The sequence below is a fragment of the Embiotoca jacksoni genome, unplaced genomic scaffold (genome assembly GCF_022577435.1).
Source record: "Embiotoca jacksoni isolate LCO1_2020_lvr unplaced genomic scaffold, fEmbJac1.0.p SCAF_37, whole genome shotgun sequence".
In the NCBI taxonomy this organism is placed as follows: Eukaryota; Metazoa; Chordata; class Actinopteri; family Embiotocidae; genus Embiotoca; species Embiotoca jacksoni.
In genome coordinates this window covers 3335309-3353619 of record NW_027185389.1, presented here as the reverse complement: position 1 = coordinate 3353619, position 18311 = coordinate 3335309, and the positions used below count along the sequence as shown (strand labels likewise).

The window sequence follows — 18311 nt, the reverse complement described above, 5'->3', positions numbered from 1 at the left end:
ATACGGGGTTTTAGTTAGTGAATGCAACTAATAACTAAAATGAATAAAGTCTTATAGTGAGTAGATTTGATTTTTATCATCGTCCTACAGTCATTTGTAGAAATATTATTTTATCTACACTCTCGTCTGCTCGTTTTCATTTGCTTGTTTTTTTAAATCATCATTTTAATTCAGAACAGGATGAGAATAGATTTCTATTTTCAATAGGACAAAATATTGCAGCAGCAGGATTCATGTTTACAGTCAAATAACATCTCAGCGGTAAAGAAATCTAAAAATGTCAATAAAATAAATAATATTCCTGACATCAAAATACGGAGTGAAGTTTTGGAAATAAATAAATAGTGAAGACATCAGTCGTCCCTCGGTGGCAGGTAGAGGGGGGAGGAGGGAGGGAGGCTGAATTTACAAAAGTCTTTTGTTTTTTTTAACAAACAACTCAAACTTTTTGAGGGTTTAAACACACACAGGAAGCTCCCTTCAAAATAAATGTATTTCTAGTCATTTCGTTATTGTAGAAAAGGAACCGGAACCACAACCCAGAGACCGACACACACGGCCTGTGTGTGTGTGTGTGTGTGTGTGTGTGTGTGTGTGTGTGTGTGTGTGTGTGTGTGTGATTCATACTATCTTATTTATTTAGTTTTTCATCATCATAACCTCGGGCCACAGATATGACACCAAACAAGGAATGTAAAAAAAAAAATCCCAAGGTCGGACCAACTTTCCCAACTCGTTGAGCTGGCTGCAGGGTGCTGCACACACACGCACGCACACACACACACACACACACGCACGCACACACACACACACACACACCACACACGCACGCACACACACAGCTAATTATCCTCCTTCAGACAGCCAGACAATCAGGTGAGGTCCTGGTCCTCCTCAGAGGAGAATATCACAGATGAGACGATGCGATCAGCATTATTCATAACAAGGAGACGTCAGCGGTCACCGCTCACACACACACACACACACACACACACACACACACACACACACACACACACACACACACACACACACACACACACACAAAGAATATCGGGGAGTTTTAAAAACTCTTTTCCTGACAGGGAATTTGATCATTTCTTTGGCCCTCGTCCTTCACATTTTTTTAACTCTGTTTTATGTTTAAAATCTGCAGTTCTGATCCGAACACAGAACGATGACTTCATCAGTTTTTTTTGTTTTTTTTTAACTCCTCGTGACTCGTAGCGCCTCGTTTAATGAGGTTTTCGGAGGCTTCGGGGGAACGACGCAGATAAAATAATCACTTCTCCGGGCGGCGGTTCATTTCTGTCTGCGGCGGACGAGCTGCTGCTGGAGGTCACGTTTCCCCTCGTTCTCATTCCACGGTCGCCTCCTTTGTTAGTCTTGTGTGATGTGATATATATATATATTTACATGAAACACTTTATTCGGGCTAAATTAGATTCAACCTCATTCAGCTGTTGTCTCGTATCAGTTAGCGGTTTGGCCGACTCTGTTTGGTCGTAATGAGTTCTCTGCTTTCTAAAGGCTGAGGGTGCAGAAGGATGCAGGGAAACACGGCAGAGTGCTGAAAGCAGCAGAAAGAAAGCAGCGCCGCTGTGTTGCAACATGATGAGCGCAGGCAAGAAATTACTTATTGACTTCTTCCCTCGCTCTCGCCTCCCCGACGCGATAACGTGATTATGTGGAGCAGATGCACCTTCGGTGAAACTCCGTCACGGAGACCTCGTTTACATTTCGGTGCAGAACGTTTCACTAACGGACGCAGCGGCTCCATCTTGGCTGAAATATCAGTTTAATATTAGGAAGGATTACTCTGATAAGATGGCAGCGGGACACCTGACGTCCCCCTGCGAGTCTTCGTCTCCCACCTTCGGCCTCCTCCGATGATTTACAAGTTGCTTTTTATTGATCAGTCCTGATTGAGTGTGAAGTGAAGTGTCTGTGTGTGTGTGTGTGTGTGTGTGTGTGTGTGTGTGTGTGTGTGTGTGTGTGTGTGTGTGTGGAGGTGCACTGTACTTGAACTGTTATTTTTTTAGCAGCAGAGACAGTTTTTGGGCCTCCAGGTGGTTTCAGAGAGAAAAGACGTTAACAGCAACAGTTTGTGTCTCCTTTAACCACCAACATCAGTGAGTCCAAGACACAGACTGGATATAAAAGAGTTCGTAGCTTCCGGGTCTGAAAAATGGTTCTGATGCAGAAGTGTCTTCAGCTGCAATACCAGCGAGTGCCACTAGAGGTCGGCTCCAAAAAGCCTCCGGCTCCATAGACTCCCATTCAACTTCTCTCATCAAATCCAAAGTGAATAAAATGTGTCCATCAGTTATCTCGGTGTTGTTAGCTAAAGTCACTCCTTCTTATTAGTTTTCTGGAGGTCCATCTGAAAATAATCCATCATTCATTAGAAAAGAAGATTCAAGAAGACCTGTTTTTGGGGTGCAGTCAATCAAACCAGACACGCCCCCAAACATCGATGTGTTTGAGTTAATGGCAAACATTCACTGACTTTGTATTTCAGGAGAGAACCTGATGCCCCCTGGTGGCCCCTCAGTATTATTGCAAAGACACTTCTGCATTGGCTTCACTTTTCAGGCCCGGAGACTACGAACATTTTTATTTGCAGTCCCGAAAGATGAAGCTGATAACTTGATAACAGCAGCAGAAATATGAAATAACCTAGAGACTATTATTAGTAGATAAATCCAATTTAAACACTGTGATCGGCTCTGAAAGTTTTATAACTATCAACTAAAACTGCCGGAGAAAATCTGGACAAAGTCTCCAGGCGGCCAAGAACAGCACGAAGACATCTGGCGAGCCCCGAGGCCCCGCTGACGGCTGCAGCGCGACATGGAGGGGAAGTCGTGACGGCAAAATCATATCTCGGTCATGTCCAGATTGAGTTTTGAAAGTCTAAACAGTAAAAAAAACGACACGAAATCCCGATTTAAAACACACGTGGAGGTTTGAAACGCGAGCAAGCCGAAATAAAACCTTCTGCTGCTACGCATACGGCGTTACCACGGCAACCTGTGCAGATAAGTCGGCGATGTCTGGACACGCCTAAAAATCTGATCTGTTTACTTGCAAATAACCGATCAGACAGACTTAAAGTCCCAAAAGATGTGATTTGAAAAAAACGACCAAAAAAACATCTCCAGATTTCAGTGATGCCCTCAGATCATGATGTGTGAGAAAAAACAAAAAAACAAACCTGGAACAAATTTAGCCGTCAGATTTCCCGGCCGGCTGGAAGCCGCCGACAGAACGAGGCCGACGGCGTTTAAACAAGCAGCTTCTCTCTGCTGCTCTTTATGTTTTCACGGAGAAAAGACGTCCTCCCTTCTGCGCTCTGTTCTCCGTGAGAGACACATTACAGAGCATCAGATGTGACGGGACACTCTGTGGTTCGAACCCCCCCCCCCCCCCCCCCAAACACACACACACACACACACACACACACACGCAAGAGACGCGCTAATTAAAGATCAAGATGGAGCAAAAAAAAAAACAACAAAAAAAAAAAGTTAGGTCATCCTTAAAGAAAGGAATTCAAACCAAACTGAAATATAATATTCAGCCGGCGAAGACGCATTCAATCATGACACCGAATTAGATCTGATCCGTCTTTTATGTTTCCCGTTTGGCGTCTCCGAGGTTTTGCAAACAGCCTCTAATTGAATGGATTCGGAGCAGATTTATATCACTTTCTAATGGCTGCGGGCCGAGCGTTTCACTCTCTTAAAGTAATGAACGGGCAACACCAGCTGTCGCCGCGTTGCACAAATATAAATGAGTGCTCTGACTTTCAGCCCGCTTCGCAGAGCGGCCCGGCGATGATGGATCTACTCGTTTTCTGCAGCATTGCTGAGTTCAGGAATATTTAACAACGCAGTTTTCAAGCTGTGCGCGTCGACACGCTGCTGCTTCCAGCTTCAGAGCAGCACAACTATCCGTTTAAAAAAACAAATAAAGTCTTTTTATCCAGAAATATGTCCTAAACTCTTTCAAGTTCTACTGGGTGTCAACTTTCTCATCTTTTGGCCACGATTTTGATATTAAACTAAATATGATCAGACTGTATGCTTTGGTCCAAAGTTTTTATACTCGATATCTTAATTTCAATACAACTTTCTTGGATAACAAAGTTATAGAAATCTTTTTAACAAATATAAAATTACATTTTTCATTGAGTTTAGAGGGGGAGAGTGTAACTGTGGTTGGTCTTTTGTTTTTCAAATTTACAGATGCTCCCTAAACGACTCGCATGACATCTATCGCGAGAGGCTGTAATTTAACAACGTTCCCTAAATATTTATTAAAGAGTTCGTAGCTTCAGGTCTGTAAAATGGTTTCGATCCAGAAGTGTCTTCAGCTGCAATACCAGCGAGTGCCACTAGAGGTCGGCTCCAAAAAGCCTCCGGCTCCATAGACTCCCATTCAACTTCTCTCATCAAATCCAAAGTGAATAAAATGTGTCCATCAGTTATCTCGGTGTTGTTAGCTAAAGTCACTCCTTCTTATTAGTTTTCTGGAGGTCCATCTGAAAATAATCCCTCATTCATTAGAAAAGAAGATTCAAGAAGACCTGTTTTTGGGGGCGTGTCTGTTTGATTGACAGGCCTGTGGTGCAGTCAGGTTACATAGTCTAGCTCTGTATGTATGACTGAAAAACAAAAAAAATGCTTAAATTTTTTTCTGTGTGACTCGCCGTGGCGCCGAGACGATCCTCCATCTTGTTTTAGTGCCGCCACCGGGAGGCAGAGATGTAAACAAGTGAAGAGAGATGGTTTTCCAGGAAAGAGGATATACGGCCTCTTTGTGCATCTGCTGCTGCTTCCAGTCTAATGGCAGGATCACTCAATGTGCCACACACACACACACACACACACACACACACACACACACACACACACACACACACACACACACACACACACTTCTAAAGATGGACAGCAGCAGCAATGAATGACTGCAGACTCAGTGAATGGAGGTGGAGAGAGAAAAAAACCATCCACTACATTTATTTTTAAATGCAGCTCCTGCTTTCATGTTTTCTTTCATAGCATGTCAAACTCTCTGCAGGATGACCAGCCGATCCTCTACGAACAAAAAAACAAAACACCTCTTCATCTCTGAGAAACTGAGAAAAGTCACTTTCTCTCCGTGTAATAAGGCTTTTTTTTTTTTTTTCTTTTTTCCCCTCAGGTTGTCCCAATTAGTTTGAACTAATATGGAATCCAGCCACAGATTTGGTGTTTTATTTTTATCTTCCAAGTAGGACACGGTGTGATCGCCGCATGAAAAAAGAGCCCGTGTTGTTTACAGGTAGGAAAACGCCGGCTTGCTTCGCCTCTCGCCCGCAGGCAGGGTTTAAAAAATAAATAAAAAAACTAGCGCACGGGGGAACGAGAGTGGCCGGCCGGCCCGGCGAGGCAGAAAGCTCGACCTGAAAGCACACGGCCGACGATCAGCACGGATAATAAAGCATTTGTTGGGCGGCCTGTCGAGGGCGGTGAAGGCTGAGTGAGCGACGTTGGCGAAGGCAGGTAGCAGATGTTAGCGGTCCCTAATAGGGAGCAGGTGGGTGGGGGTGAGGGGTGGAGGGGTGGAGGGGGGGGGGGGTAACAGGTTTTAATCACAACCAGGTAGCAGATGTCTAGCGGTGACAGGTGGTCGTCTCGTCAACATTTTAAAAGTGTGACGAAGACTTAAAGGGCCGTCTAAAAATCTTTCATCTCCACTTTAGTGGAAATCAAGTCAGAAACGGGCTTTTATTTGCTGACTCATCACTGCGACCGTCTTCTTTTATTTAGTATTTACTTTGCTGCTCGTTACCGTTTGCGTGTGTGTATATATATATATATATACATATTTACTGGCGCTGCATCGTGTCTCGTAGTTTAACACCTCCAGCCTGTTTCCTTCTGTTCCTACAGTCACTGTTTGTTTATTTGAATATTTAATGTGGATTGAAGCCGACAGACTGAAAAAAAAAACCCCCACGTATTTCTTCTTCTTCTCGAGAACTCAACAACACTTTGTTTTATCTAAATTAAATTAAGTCTCGGAAGTTCTTAGGAAACGCTGTGAGATGTCGGTGGCGTACCAAAAGTACCGGCGACACGTAGTTTAGTCGCGGGAGACGGCACGACTCGATTGTCGTCGTCTAACTCTCGTTACCGCGGCAACCATCCCCAGAGATCTCATCGGCCCGGACTCTGCCGGACGTGTTTTACGCTGCGTCCCAGCGATGCTGAGTGGCGGTACCTTGAGTGCGCCGGCGTCTGCAGCCGATCCAGGATCCACCCCGGTGATGTAGATGCCCAGGCCGTACTCGGCGCCGCCGCGGATCATCAGACCCAGAGAACGCCCGTCGTCCATGTTCAGGTTCACCTGCAGGGAGGACACGCCGGGTCATTTCATCATTTTCACCATATGTTCGTTTTTAGTGCGTATATTTGTTCACTATTTATGAAAAACGTGTAATCATTGCAATTGATTCATGATTTAAATCGATTTTAGTTTTTTTTTTTTTATTGATTTTATTTGATTTTTTTACTCAACTGGGACCTGAAAACTGAAATTCGTTCCCTTCGTGTCTGGAAGGACGAAAAACCGCTCAGGAATCTGTGATCAGGATATTTGTGGGCTGCTGTGAAGGTTCAGTCGCTTCCTCCCGTCCGCATGCTGAAGTGCTCTCCAGCAAAAACACACAAGCTCAAGTTTCTCCTGCTCAGAGTTGAAGACTATCGACCGTCTACTGGTGTAGAAAACAGGAGGCGACATGCAGCGGAGTGTGAGCGCTGTTCAACGCAGGCTTTTGTTGGTATTTTGTGATGCAAGCTGCAGATATCCGATGCAACGACGTCCATCTGGAGCCGAACAGCTGGAGAAGTTCCTCCGCTGCTCGGCGGACGACGGCTTCCTGTTCTTCAGCTTTCCTGCAGCTGGAAACGTATTGAAGAGCCGGAAAAGCAAAACAACGAGCTCCGAAACGCTCTGAGGATCCGCAGCGATGATTGTGATGGAATATGGATCGTCGCAGATGGAAGTAAAGATACTCCGCGGTCGCCGTTCAATTTCAAAACCATTTTTCAAAACGTTTCAAAACGAGGCCGAAAATCGATGCGATTTATTTCAGCTGAAAAAGTTCAGTGCATCTTTTTTATTTACACATGAATAAAATGTGGAAGAGCCGTGTGGAGTCACGCAGAAAGTTTCCCTTCAGACGGCTCGCTGGCTTTTTATTGCGTAATCTCAGCTCCGACCGGCGTGATTCATGCGACAGACAGCCGGCGTATTGTAGATCAGCTGGTGTATATTTGGCGCCTTCGCTGACAAAGATTTATACGTTCGCCGAAATAAGGAGCCGACAAATCATCCCTCCGCTTCCCCACGTCGCTCCGCTCTCCTGCAGCTCGTCTCAATATAAGCAAATATAAGCAGTTCTTCTGCCATAAATAGACATAAATCATCACCCAACTGACCCCCAGTCAGATCTGCAGGGCCGTATGGAGAAGCACCACCGCTGGCAGCGTGGAGCTCGCCGATGCAGCAGTTTTACTTCCTGGAGTTGGCAGCTGAAGGATGTTTGGATGCTTCCTGCCGAGCCGATGACGACATCGATTTCCTCCTTTTTTTTTGTTTTCTCCAGAAAAACTGACCGGCGACGAGGCGAATTCAAACCATCGATCCTCGAGAGGAACGGAGACTCCAGATGGTGTCTGATTGTTGGTGTAATTACCATGGAGACCAGAGTAAACCTAATCAATCTCATCTTTTTTATTTTTTACTTCCAGTACTACTGCATGTAGTGTGTGTACAACTGGGATCTAATACTTCATCATAAAAGTGCATCTTGAACTTTGACCCTCTTGGTTCATATCCGTCGCGACCTGTAGGGCTACATTTGAAGTAAACGGAGAAAAGATTCTTCTTCTTCTTCTTCTTCTTTTTGTGGGCGGAGCTTCAGCGCCACCGACTGTCACGGCGGCTCAGTCGATGTGACGTATTTTCCACTGCAAAGGATTGTGGGTCAACAGGGCAGAGCAGCACGCTGACCTGCAGACTGCAGAATACGACCAGGATGTAGTAGAACATCCTGGTACTTTTGGCGTCACCAGAAATATTACAGTTTTTAATTGGTGGCTACTTAAAGAGGTGAAATGTTCTGCAGGATATTTTTTTTTGGGGGGTGAGCCAAAACAGAAGCAGCAGCAGAGGATGTTTTCAGCACCAGACGAGCTCCTTAAGATGAGTCAGCCTCTCGAGGGGCGTTCAGGGCCCGCCGGCCCGAAGGTGGTTGAACTTTGTTGCCGAATGAGTCCAAAAAATGTCAGAGCAGCAAAGGTCAGGATGACTGTCGTCCTGTAATCCTCCACCGACCGCTGTCACAACACATCTTTGTTGACGAGTCACGCAAATACCAACACTTTTATTGTCTTTATGTGCTTTTTATGCCACTATTGTTATTATTATTATTATTATTATTATTATTATTATTATTAAAAAGCTATTCCTAGTTTCATAATACACTTACAGCTACATTTTTGATGTTGCTGTCAACAGATGCTCATTGAATATTAGAAGTTAAATATCCCCGATATTAATAGTCGTACGTGCTGATTATACATTCACATGCCGTTAAACTGCAGTGAAATAATGATGTCATTTAAAAGTTGATTCCTCAAATTGTGGAAAACGATATTAAAACAGTGACTGAAATATTGAGCAGTTTCTTTTTACACGGATTCATAGAAATAATTCTCATGCTCGAATGGCTGCGATGATGTAATAATAGTGACAGGTCACTAGTCAGACCTGAGTGGGAGGTACAATTATAAAAATAAATAATCATCCTGGATGATAAAATCATTCTGAATTTCACAGACGGCAATTAAAAAAAAAAAAAAAAAAAAAAAAAAGCAACAGCATCTTCAGAGAACATTTCTGGCTCTGAAATCCCAGCGTATACCGGCCCGGTCTCACCGTCCTCTCCTCGGCGGCGGGCCGCGGGTCGGCCTCGTGGCTGTCCGGCGGCGGCGACACGCTGCGGCCCTGAGGGTCCACCCAGCTGTACACGTGGTTGGTGATGTAGCCGCCGGGGGACGCGTCCCATCGAGCACACCGACATGCTCAGCGTCTTGCAGCCCTTCAGCACCTTGCAGGAGAAAGAGGGAGGAAGAGGAGGGTGAGGAGGAGGAGGGTTGCTTTCATGTCACGTTCAAAACCCCAAACAAAAAAAAAACAAAAAAAAGTAATCTTTTAGAAGGCAGACAGGTGTGACCTCGGCTGTGTGAACGCTGGAGAACATTTCCACAGTTTGAGAGATCTGAGAAAATGTTTCTCTGCCTTTGAAAACATTTTCTGTTCAGACAATAACATTTTTGTGATTTGATTTGCATGTTAAAATAAGCCAATTTTGATTTTATTCTGCTTTTAATGTCTCATTTGAGAAACACAAGACGACATCCGGGTGAAAAGCTTTAAACATTTTAAACTTGCAGATTTTCCTACACATATATTTACTTTAAAAAACAAAACAAAAAAGGACCAATTAAAGGCGGTATCATTAAAATGACTAACTGTATATAAAGGAAACCAGAGAAGCAATTAAAATGATTTCAGCCACAAAAACATGACCAAAAAAAAAATATCTCCTTCTCATCTTTATGTGTTATTGTTTCATTTATGAATGTGATACGATGTTCCTCAGATAGTCAGCCGGTCCACAAAACTGCGTCTCTGCCAGATCAGACTGTCATTTTGCTGCCGTTTGATGTCGGGTGTATTTTCCGCGGCGGTGGCCGTGAGTAACTCGTCCCTCCTCGTACAGTACGTCGCGCCGGAGTCTTTTGTTTGCTGCTGAATCACAGAAGCTCCTTTTCCCATCATTTCTCCTCCAGTGATTTCAGACTCTTTCAGCTCGTCCATTTAAAACCTCCGCGGCTCGCTTCGCCACGTCGTTTAGTCATGTTACAAGGAGACAGAATTAGCCGAGACGCGGTGAGAGACACCGAACGAAACGAGAGGGAGGCCAGAGCCTTTATATGTTGGAGGCTCGTCTCCGGGGGCAACCACCACGAAATGTACCAGCTGATGACCTTTATTCAGGGCAGCGCTGCATTTAGAGGCTGACACTGAATGAAAGGAGGAAATATATTCATTATTACAACGAGTAGTTGGCATGGCAACTAAATAATTGGAATTGAATTTCATATAATATGCAAAATCATTTTCTTGTTATAAGTCTATTAAATGACCCATTCGGTGAAATCGGGTCTTTCTTGGTCCTTTTTTTTTGTCGCTCGTACCAAAACACCACGGATAGTCACGCACTTAAAATCCAAGCGGCGGCTAGCTTGACTGGGTTTTAACCGTAGTCTGGATATAAAAGAGTTCGTAGCTTCCAGGTCTGTAAAATGGTTCTGATCCAGAAGTGTCTTCAGCTGCAATACCAGCGAGTGCCACTAGAGGTCGGCTCCAAACAGCCTCCGGCTCCATAGACTCCCATTCAACTTCTCTCATCAAATCCAAAGTGAATAAAATGTGTCCATCAGTTATCTCGGTGTTGTTAGCTAAAGTCACTCCTTCTTAGTTTTCTGGAGGTCCATCTGAAAATAATCCCTCATTCATTAGAAAAGAAGATTCAAGAAGACCTGTTTTTGGGGGCGTGTCTGTTTGATTGACAGGCCTGTGGTGCAGTAAGCTTAAAGCTATCGGTGGGCGGGACGTAGTATCGTCAGGAAGTGTGTTTTTCATCAGATATCTTTGTTCCAACCAGACTGAGCTAGCTGAGCAGTTTAGTGTTTCTATGTTCTGTATTTATTCAGTTTGTGACTAGAAATCCTCTCTGTTGCTAGGGTCGTTGCTAAGGCGGCGGGACTACTTCCCTAAGTAGTAAACATCGCGTACGTTACATAAGAGCCTACTGACCCGACTTATTGTTTTCCAGTTATTAAGTCATACCCCGTGTTGCCGTGGAAACGGTGACGGCACAAACCAAAAAAAAAAGTTTTATATTTCGAGAGCGAATCGCCTCCAACAACATGAACACATGTTGATTACACATTTTATTTGGTTGGTAGCTTCTTGTTCTATAATTGAATTACACGATCGCCTCGGTTCTGAACGCATCACCGTCGGGCCGATTTATGACGTTCAAGCTCACCCGTGAAATATTCGCTTAAAATGTAGGAACCCTAAAAGAAGCAGTAATTCCTGCCGTCCTGCGTCTTCAGCTGACCTGCTGATCACCGTGTCTCATCTCATCTCCGTGATCCTCCTCTTCTCATGAATCCACGTACGTCCCGCAGGGTTTTATTAGTAAACACAATGTTGAGTGTTTTGTTGTTTCCCGTTTTTATTTTTATTCTTTTTAAGATCCGTCTAAACCAATAGAGACGTTCGCTCTTCTCGTCGTCTCCCACGTTTTTCCGGCTCACAAACAAAAGCTTCTGGATGTGTTTTATGCGCTATTTTTAGTCGGCGAGATGTTTTTATCTGGGAAAAACAAAGCGCTGAGATTTCTGCCCATCTGCATCAACACCATCAGCAGCTTTCATGTTCTCACAAAACTGCCAAATAGTTTTGTGCGAACACGAAAGCTGCTGAAACTCGGTCTGTTCTTCCTTCCCGGTTCCCGTCGGCGTCCTTTTCTTCTGCTTCTGTTTTCGGCTCTTCTCCCGACACGTTAAGCGTCACGCGTGTTCGGCCGCGGCGACTCGCTGAGGGACGCCTCGTCGCCTAACGAGGCCCAACGGGCGGCAGCAGCAGCGGGGGGGTCACGGCGAGGCGGTCCTGCTGCAGGACGGTTCCCTGCGGTCGTCCGGGCAACGTGCCGCCCTGTTTTTAGACTTTCTCTCTCTGCTGCTATCCGCCGCTGGAGTTTCATCGTCCCAGAAAATAGTCCCGGGAGAAGAATCTGAGGTGTCTGGAAGTCTGCAGCTGTCAAAGTTATGTGATTTATGAAGTTGCTCTAATCACTGGCTCTCTCCCTGCCAGAGAGCAGAGATATGGATTACCCCCCCCCCCCCCCCCCCTAATCCTCCCCTCCCCCCAACCCAACCACTGATCCTCAGACTGCAGCGGTCACGTCGTCACATACAGAGTTCAACTCAAACAGACCCTTTGATAGAGAAGTAAGAAAAATACCGATCATATCATCACATATTTCTCCAAATCCATCCAGAGCGGTTCTCTCCGTTTGTTGGCCGGAGATTGTAAACTTATCAGTGATGTCATCGTTGGTTTGTGAACGTTATGAATCCTCCAGTTCAGATTCTGTCCGTCACCATCTTTGTTAGTTCGGAGCGGTTTGGAGCAGGAAGTGACCATATTTGGACGAGCTGGGGGAGGAGCCAGCGGTGGATCTGACCGATCTGATTGGAAACCTGACGATACTACGTCCCGCCCACCGATAGCTGTAACATATTAGATTCTTTCTAAATGTGTTTTTGTTGCAGCCCTGCAGTCATTTTGCTGGATATATTTCTCCACCTCTCTTTCTTCCCTGTCGTTATCATCCTTTCTTCTTCTTCACTCCACTATATCAGACCTGCTGAAGTGTCCTTCGAGCTCCGTGACCTTTCACCTCCACGTACAGGGAGATTAAGAGCAGAGACGGCTTCCCCTCAGCGATCAATAAAGAATTACATTATTAAAAGCTCTTTTTTTTCTCCTGTCAAACACAACTCATCTAATTAGAGAGTGTTGTACGTTTTAGAACCCGTCCTCTGCCTCGTCCTCCTCCCTCCCGGCGGTCTGCTGATGTGTGTGTTGTGTGTGTGTGTGTGTATGTGTGTGGGAGGGGGGGGAGGGAAGTGGAGGGCGTGGGGGAGCTGGGGGGGGGGGGGGTATAGATGGCCGTCCCTGCAGTGGTGATGGATATTTAGTGTGTGTCTCAGCACTGAGACTGCATTGTGTCACTCCGGCAGAGCAGCGCTCATAAATCAGCCCTGCTGAGGCGCTCCATCACCATCGAAAAGTACCGAGTCGACGGGTCGCGAAGGTTCGACGAGCACGATCGCGTCTGGATGTTTAACTTCGTGTACGCCGCTAAGAGGTTACCATGGAGACGCGCGGCAACCGAGCGGCACGCCGCGCAGATGATGAACGGTCGGTGACGGCGGAGGTGAGACTTCCTCGTAAAATTCAATTAGTCGACCTTAACCTCCCGCCGCCGACAAACAAGTGTGGAGCTCTGTGGAGGCAGACGGGAGGCCTTCACCTGCAGCCCTCTCAGGTAAATTTAGCAGAATCAGCGACGCCCCCCTGCTCCTCCTTCTCCTCTTCTCCTCCTCGATTGCCTCCAAACCTTTCTCTGCAGCTTTTCTCACAGCAATCATCACAGATATTTTTCACCTCTACGTGCTCAGATTTATCTTAAAGTTTGTCTTAAAATAAAAGACCTTCATTGTCATGGTTACAATAATAAAGATGAAGTCATGGATGTTTCTGTTTAAAACGGGAAATAGCGGTTCTTCATAATCCAACGTTTTGTCGGGCCGTCCACCCACCCCGACCCCCTCCCTCTACAGATCCCACTTCCTCTTTTGCGCCTGTTTTACGTTTTATGGCCACTAGATGGCACCGTCACGAAGACCAAGTGCAATACCAGCGAGTGCCACTAGAGGTCGGCTCCAAAAAGCCTCCGGCTCCATAGACTCCCATTCAACTTCTCTCATCAAATCCAAAGTGAATAAAATGTGTCCATCAGTTATCTCGGTGTTGTTAGCTAAAGTCACTCCTTCTTATTAGTTTTCTGGAGGTCCATCTGAAAATAATCCCTCATTCATTAGAAAAGAAGATTCAAGAAGACCTGTTTTTGGGGGCGTGTCTGTTTGATTGACAGCTGTCGGGGGGCGGGAACGTAGTATCGTCATGGTTTCCAGTTAGATCCACCAAATTCAACGTAAAATATGTTTCATTCCTTTTTTGAAGTTTCACGCCGATCACAAGATCACATCCTGCAGAGAAAAGCAGCGTCTGTCTTTCAGCTCCGACGTCGAGGTTTCCACGGCTGCTCGGTTCAGTCACGACGGTTGTGGGCAGCACTTTTCCCCACTGAAGAAAAAAACACTTAAAGCTGCACTTTAAGTGTTTGTTTTTCCAGCAGACAGACGCCGTCAGAGACCAGCTGAAGAGCAGCTGAAGAGGCCGGGGGCCCGTTGTTAGGAATGCAGGTCGGACAAAATGACATTAAAATCCATTGAATAGACCAAATCTATTAAATTCAACAGCGCACACGTACGTGATACTGATGTAACCGTATGACGTCAACGGGCCGGAAAAAATGCATTTAACGCAATATACATTCTGAAAAATGATACCGGTTTTATCTTGAAGGATATTTTGCACCACTTTAACTAACAGTGTAAGTTGTAGTGCACCCGGTAGCTGCTCATGTTGAACATCATGAAAATGGTTCCGTGTAATGCAGTTTTTTTAATTCCTCCTTTAACAGCAGGTAGTTGTAAAGATTGAACAGCAAAGTATGAGATTAAAACCACAATATTGAAATAGTGAATTGTGGTTTTGGCTGTTAAAACGCCGCAATGTTTTGCAGGAGCTTGCAATTTTTCGTAATGCCTTGTGAACGGATATTGAATGAGATGCAGCCTAATAAACTGAACAGATTTGCTCTGAATTGAAACGTCCATCCAGTGAAAATGTGACACCGACTTCCCAAAACAAATCAATGAAACTCAATTTAAATGCAACATTCTTTTTAATGGGGAGCTGGAAAATGAAGTCACAACACTTGCAGAGACTTTTATTCTTTGTGTTTACGTAGAATTGATGATGGCGCGTACGAGCGATCGATTTTCCACCCAAATTCTGTTCTAGCTGCAGCGTGAGGAAAGCAGCGTGAAGATGACCTTGTTTCAAGAGTTAGTGGTCGGACCGGAGAATAAACTTCCTGAAGAAATAAAGCGTCTCCCATTGAAACATACTGCAGAACTCTCTCCGAGTCTTTCCTGCTTTCACGTCCTCTCATCTTGATTACTGCGAAGCCTTATTTACTCCCCTGAACCATCAGGCGGTGGCTCGGCTCCAGGCTCTGCAGAATGCTGCAGCGAGGCTTTTTCACCACGACGAAAGAAGGACACTCACTGCTGCTGGCATCATTATGTTTACCGTGCAGGAGGACTGAGGCACTAAAGCTAAAGGAGAAAGCCTTCAATAGTTTTCATTTATTAGTTTGGTGGGTTTTTCAGCATCTTCATGTTTCCGCAGTTCTTCTGTGGAGACCAAGCAGTGATGTCATCGTTGGTTTGTGAACGTTATGAATCCTCCAGTTCAGATTCTGTCCGTCACCATCTTTGCTAGTTCGGAGCGGTTTGGAGCAGGAAGTGACCATATTTGGACGAGCTGGGGGAGGAGCCAGTAGAGGATCTGACCGATCTGATTGGAAACCTGACGATACTACGTCCCGCCCACCAATAGCTGTAACCTGACTGCACCACAGGCCTGTCAATCAAACAGACACGCCCCCAAAAACAGGTCTTCTTGAATCTTCTTTTCTAATGAATGAGGGATTATTTTCAGATGGACCTCCAGAAAACTAATAAGAAGGAGTGACTTTAGCTAACAACACCGAGATAACTGATGGACACATTTTATTCACTTTGGATTTGATGAGAGAAGTTGAATGGGAGTCTATGGAGCCGGAGGCTTTTTGGAGCCGACCTCTAGTGGCACTCGCTGGTATTGCAGCTGAAGACACTTCCGCATCAGCCTCAGTTTTCAGTTTCTTTATTGTATTGTTTTTATTTTCCTTTTCAGTCACACATTGCAATTTGGATTTTGGTCTCATAAAGATTCACTATTTTTTTTATTTCACAATATCAGTTTGTCATTTCAATATAAAACTTTTTTTCAGTTTTATTTTCCAGTTTAACATTTAACTTAATTTGCCTTTTCCTCTTTTAATTTTAATTCTGGATAAAAAATATCTGTCTATATCTGTGAGGCTCTAACTCCAAATGTAAAGTCAGTAAGAACTTTTGCATGTATTTGTACGTTTTTAATTATCATAACCTTTACGTTTTATCCACTTCCACCTCTTTAACCTCCAACCTGATCTTTGCAGAGCTTTGATACTTCACATCATCTGCAGCAATAATGAACATTTTAGAAGTGAATATCTCCGAGTCTACGGTCGGGCGGTGAGTGAGTGACTCTCCGTCCGTGTGACCTCCAATGTTATCTGACTCAGCTGAAGAGCTGCTGGCGCTCCGAGGCCTCGTACTGCACTCGGTCCTGGTGGCCGCCACCGTCCAGAGAATCGCTGCAGTCCCAGCGGACGGTTCTGGTACATTAAGTGGACTGTTGGCACGGTCGGCGCCGACACTCTTTGTTCCCATAGATACCGTTTGATCAGAGTGGAAAGGGACACAGGAACTGACTGTTTTCTGGAAATTGTTTTTTTTTTTACAGAGCATTAAGAAATGTTCAATACATTTTTTTACAATATTGATTTTATAAAATACATTTTAGGAAAAAGAAAATTAAATCACACTTCACGGTACAAATCTTTTTGTTTTCTTGCAGTTTAGAGGGGGAGAGTGTATCCCAGGTTATTTTTCTGTATCTATAAATAAGATTTGAGCTTCTTTTGAATCGCTTTGTGTCTCATCTCTTTAAAACTTTAATTCATTTGCACCTCCTTTTTATTTCTCCATGTTTTGCCCATATTAGTTTCTCCTTTCTTTCACTCTTGAAATATGAAACAGTTTTAAACATCTGACAGAGTATCCAGCAGCACTCAAATGTCCGTTTGTTAGTGATATGGATTAATTTCATCCTGTCGGAATACTATTAGAAGTTATGAGCTATGAGTATTAGTTAAAACTCTTAACTTCAGGCTCACATAAAGACGGATGATAGTTAATATTTCATACAGACTGCCTTCTTTGCATGACAAACAAATACAGATATTTGTATTAAGCACCTCCAAAGCTTTAACTTTGTGTATCTTTAAATAACATGTTTTTAATAGACATCATTTTGGACTAAATTTCAGGGAAAACAAGCTCCTCCTCCATCCTGTGTTTTTGGGTTATTTGTGGGTTTTTTTCTGTGGGATATTTTTGGTGCACCTTCTTGCTGGAAACTGGGTCTTTGGCTGAGCCTCTTGCCCGACTACCACGCCTGTGATGGATGACGCTCGTCCCGCAGCTCTCCCAGATCTGTCACCATTAAGGTGGCACAACAGTTCTTTGATGGGACATGAAAAGTTTTTTGTTTTTTTTCATTTTGTGTGACAGCTCAGTCGGTTCTGTTTGGATTGAGTGTTGGTGGAGGGATGATAGAGAGCTGCTGTGACAGGTGATCATTCTCTGAAAGGAAGTAATCATAGTCACTTAAACCGCCGGCTTTATCGTCTGAGAGCAGGGAGTGAAATGTAAAAGAATCTGCAGGAGATGCTGCAGTTCTGACGTTCACGGGTCGGACTCAGCAACAAAACACTGGACCGCTTCTGAATGTAAATGGACTCAGTGGCAATAAGGTCAGTTGTGTTGTACTGAATCCACAAAAAAACACCCAAGATGAACATGAAGTCAAAGGATGCTCTCTTTCAAAACTATCCCACCATCTTTGCTAGTTCGGAGCGGTTTGGGGGCAGGAAGTGACCATATTTGGACAGATGACTTCTCTTTTTCCTCATGTACACATCTCCGTTCCTTTCACTGTGAAATCAAAGCTCTGGATAAATGAAGACGATTCAAGCAGCAGAGTTTTACGCCGTCTCAGCTTCGAGCCACACGTCCTGTCCTGTGTGTTTACAGCAGTAAATATAAAAGCTTTCATTTCCTGTGTAAAAAATCTGAGGTTCCTCCTCATCAGAGACCTGAACGCTTCCATGTGCTTCAAACAAACTGATGTGAACCAATCTTTGTGAAGTGATTTTTTTTTTTTAGCACCAAAAGGTAAAACGAGATCCCAGCAGACACGCTCAGAGATGTGGTGTAGGTGCAGGTGGAGGTGGGGGTGGTTGTGGTGGAGGTAGAGGTGGTGGACGTGATGGCGGCAGCGTCACCTTGAAGGAACTCAGTTTGTTTTTTACGTTCAAAAGTAGCTCCGTAGTACCGAAATTCAGTCTCACGTGGTTTTCCTTTGTTTGTGGGACGCCTCGTTGTCTAACGTGAACCGTTACCCTCCTTTGGTTGTTTAACAGCAGTCAGCAAGTTTGTACGATCCGATCTGATACGTTACGTCGCGTTACGTTGCTTTGTGCTTTATTGCGTTACCTTACGTTATCTTATGTTACCTTATGTTACGTTATCTTATGTTACCTTATG

At 44.5% G+C, this 18311-nt stretch overlaps 1 protein-coding gene across 1 annotated transcript in view; it reads right to left on the bottom strand.

Moving 5' to 3' along the window:
- Window positions 1-18311, bottom strand: part of whrnb (whirlin b) — a 56113-nt gene that overhangs the window by 21687 nt on the left and 16115 nt on the right. Inside the window, 3 exon segments of the mRNA XM_069166117.1 lie at window positions 6274-6399; window positions 8995-9111; window positions 9113-9166. Coding sequence (XP_069022218.1) covers window positions 6274-6399; window positions 8995-9111; window positions 9113-9166 — 297 coding nt within the window.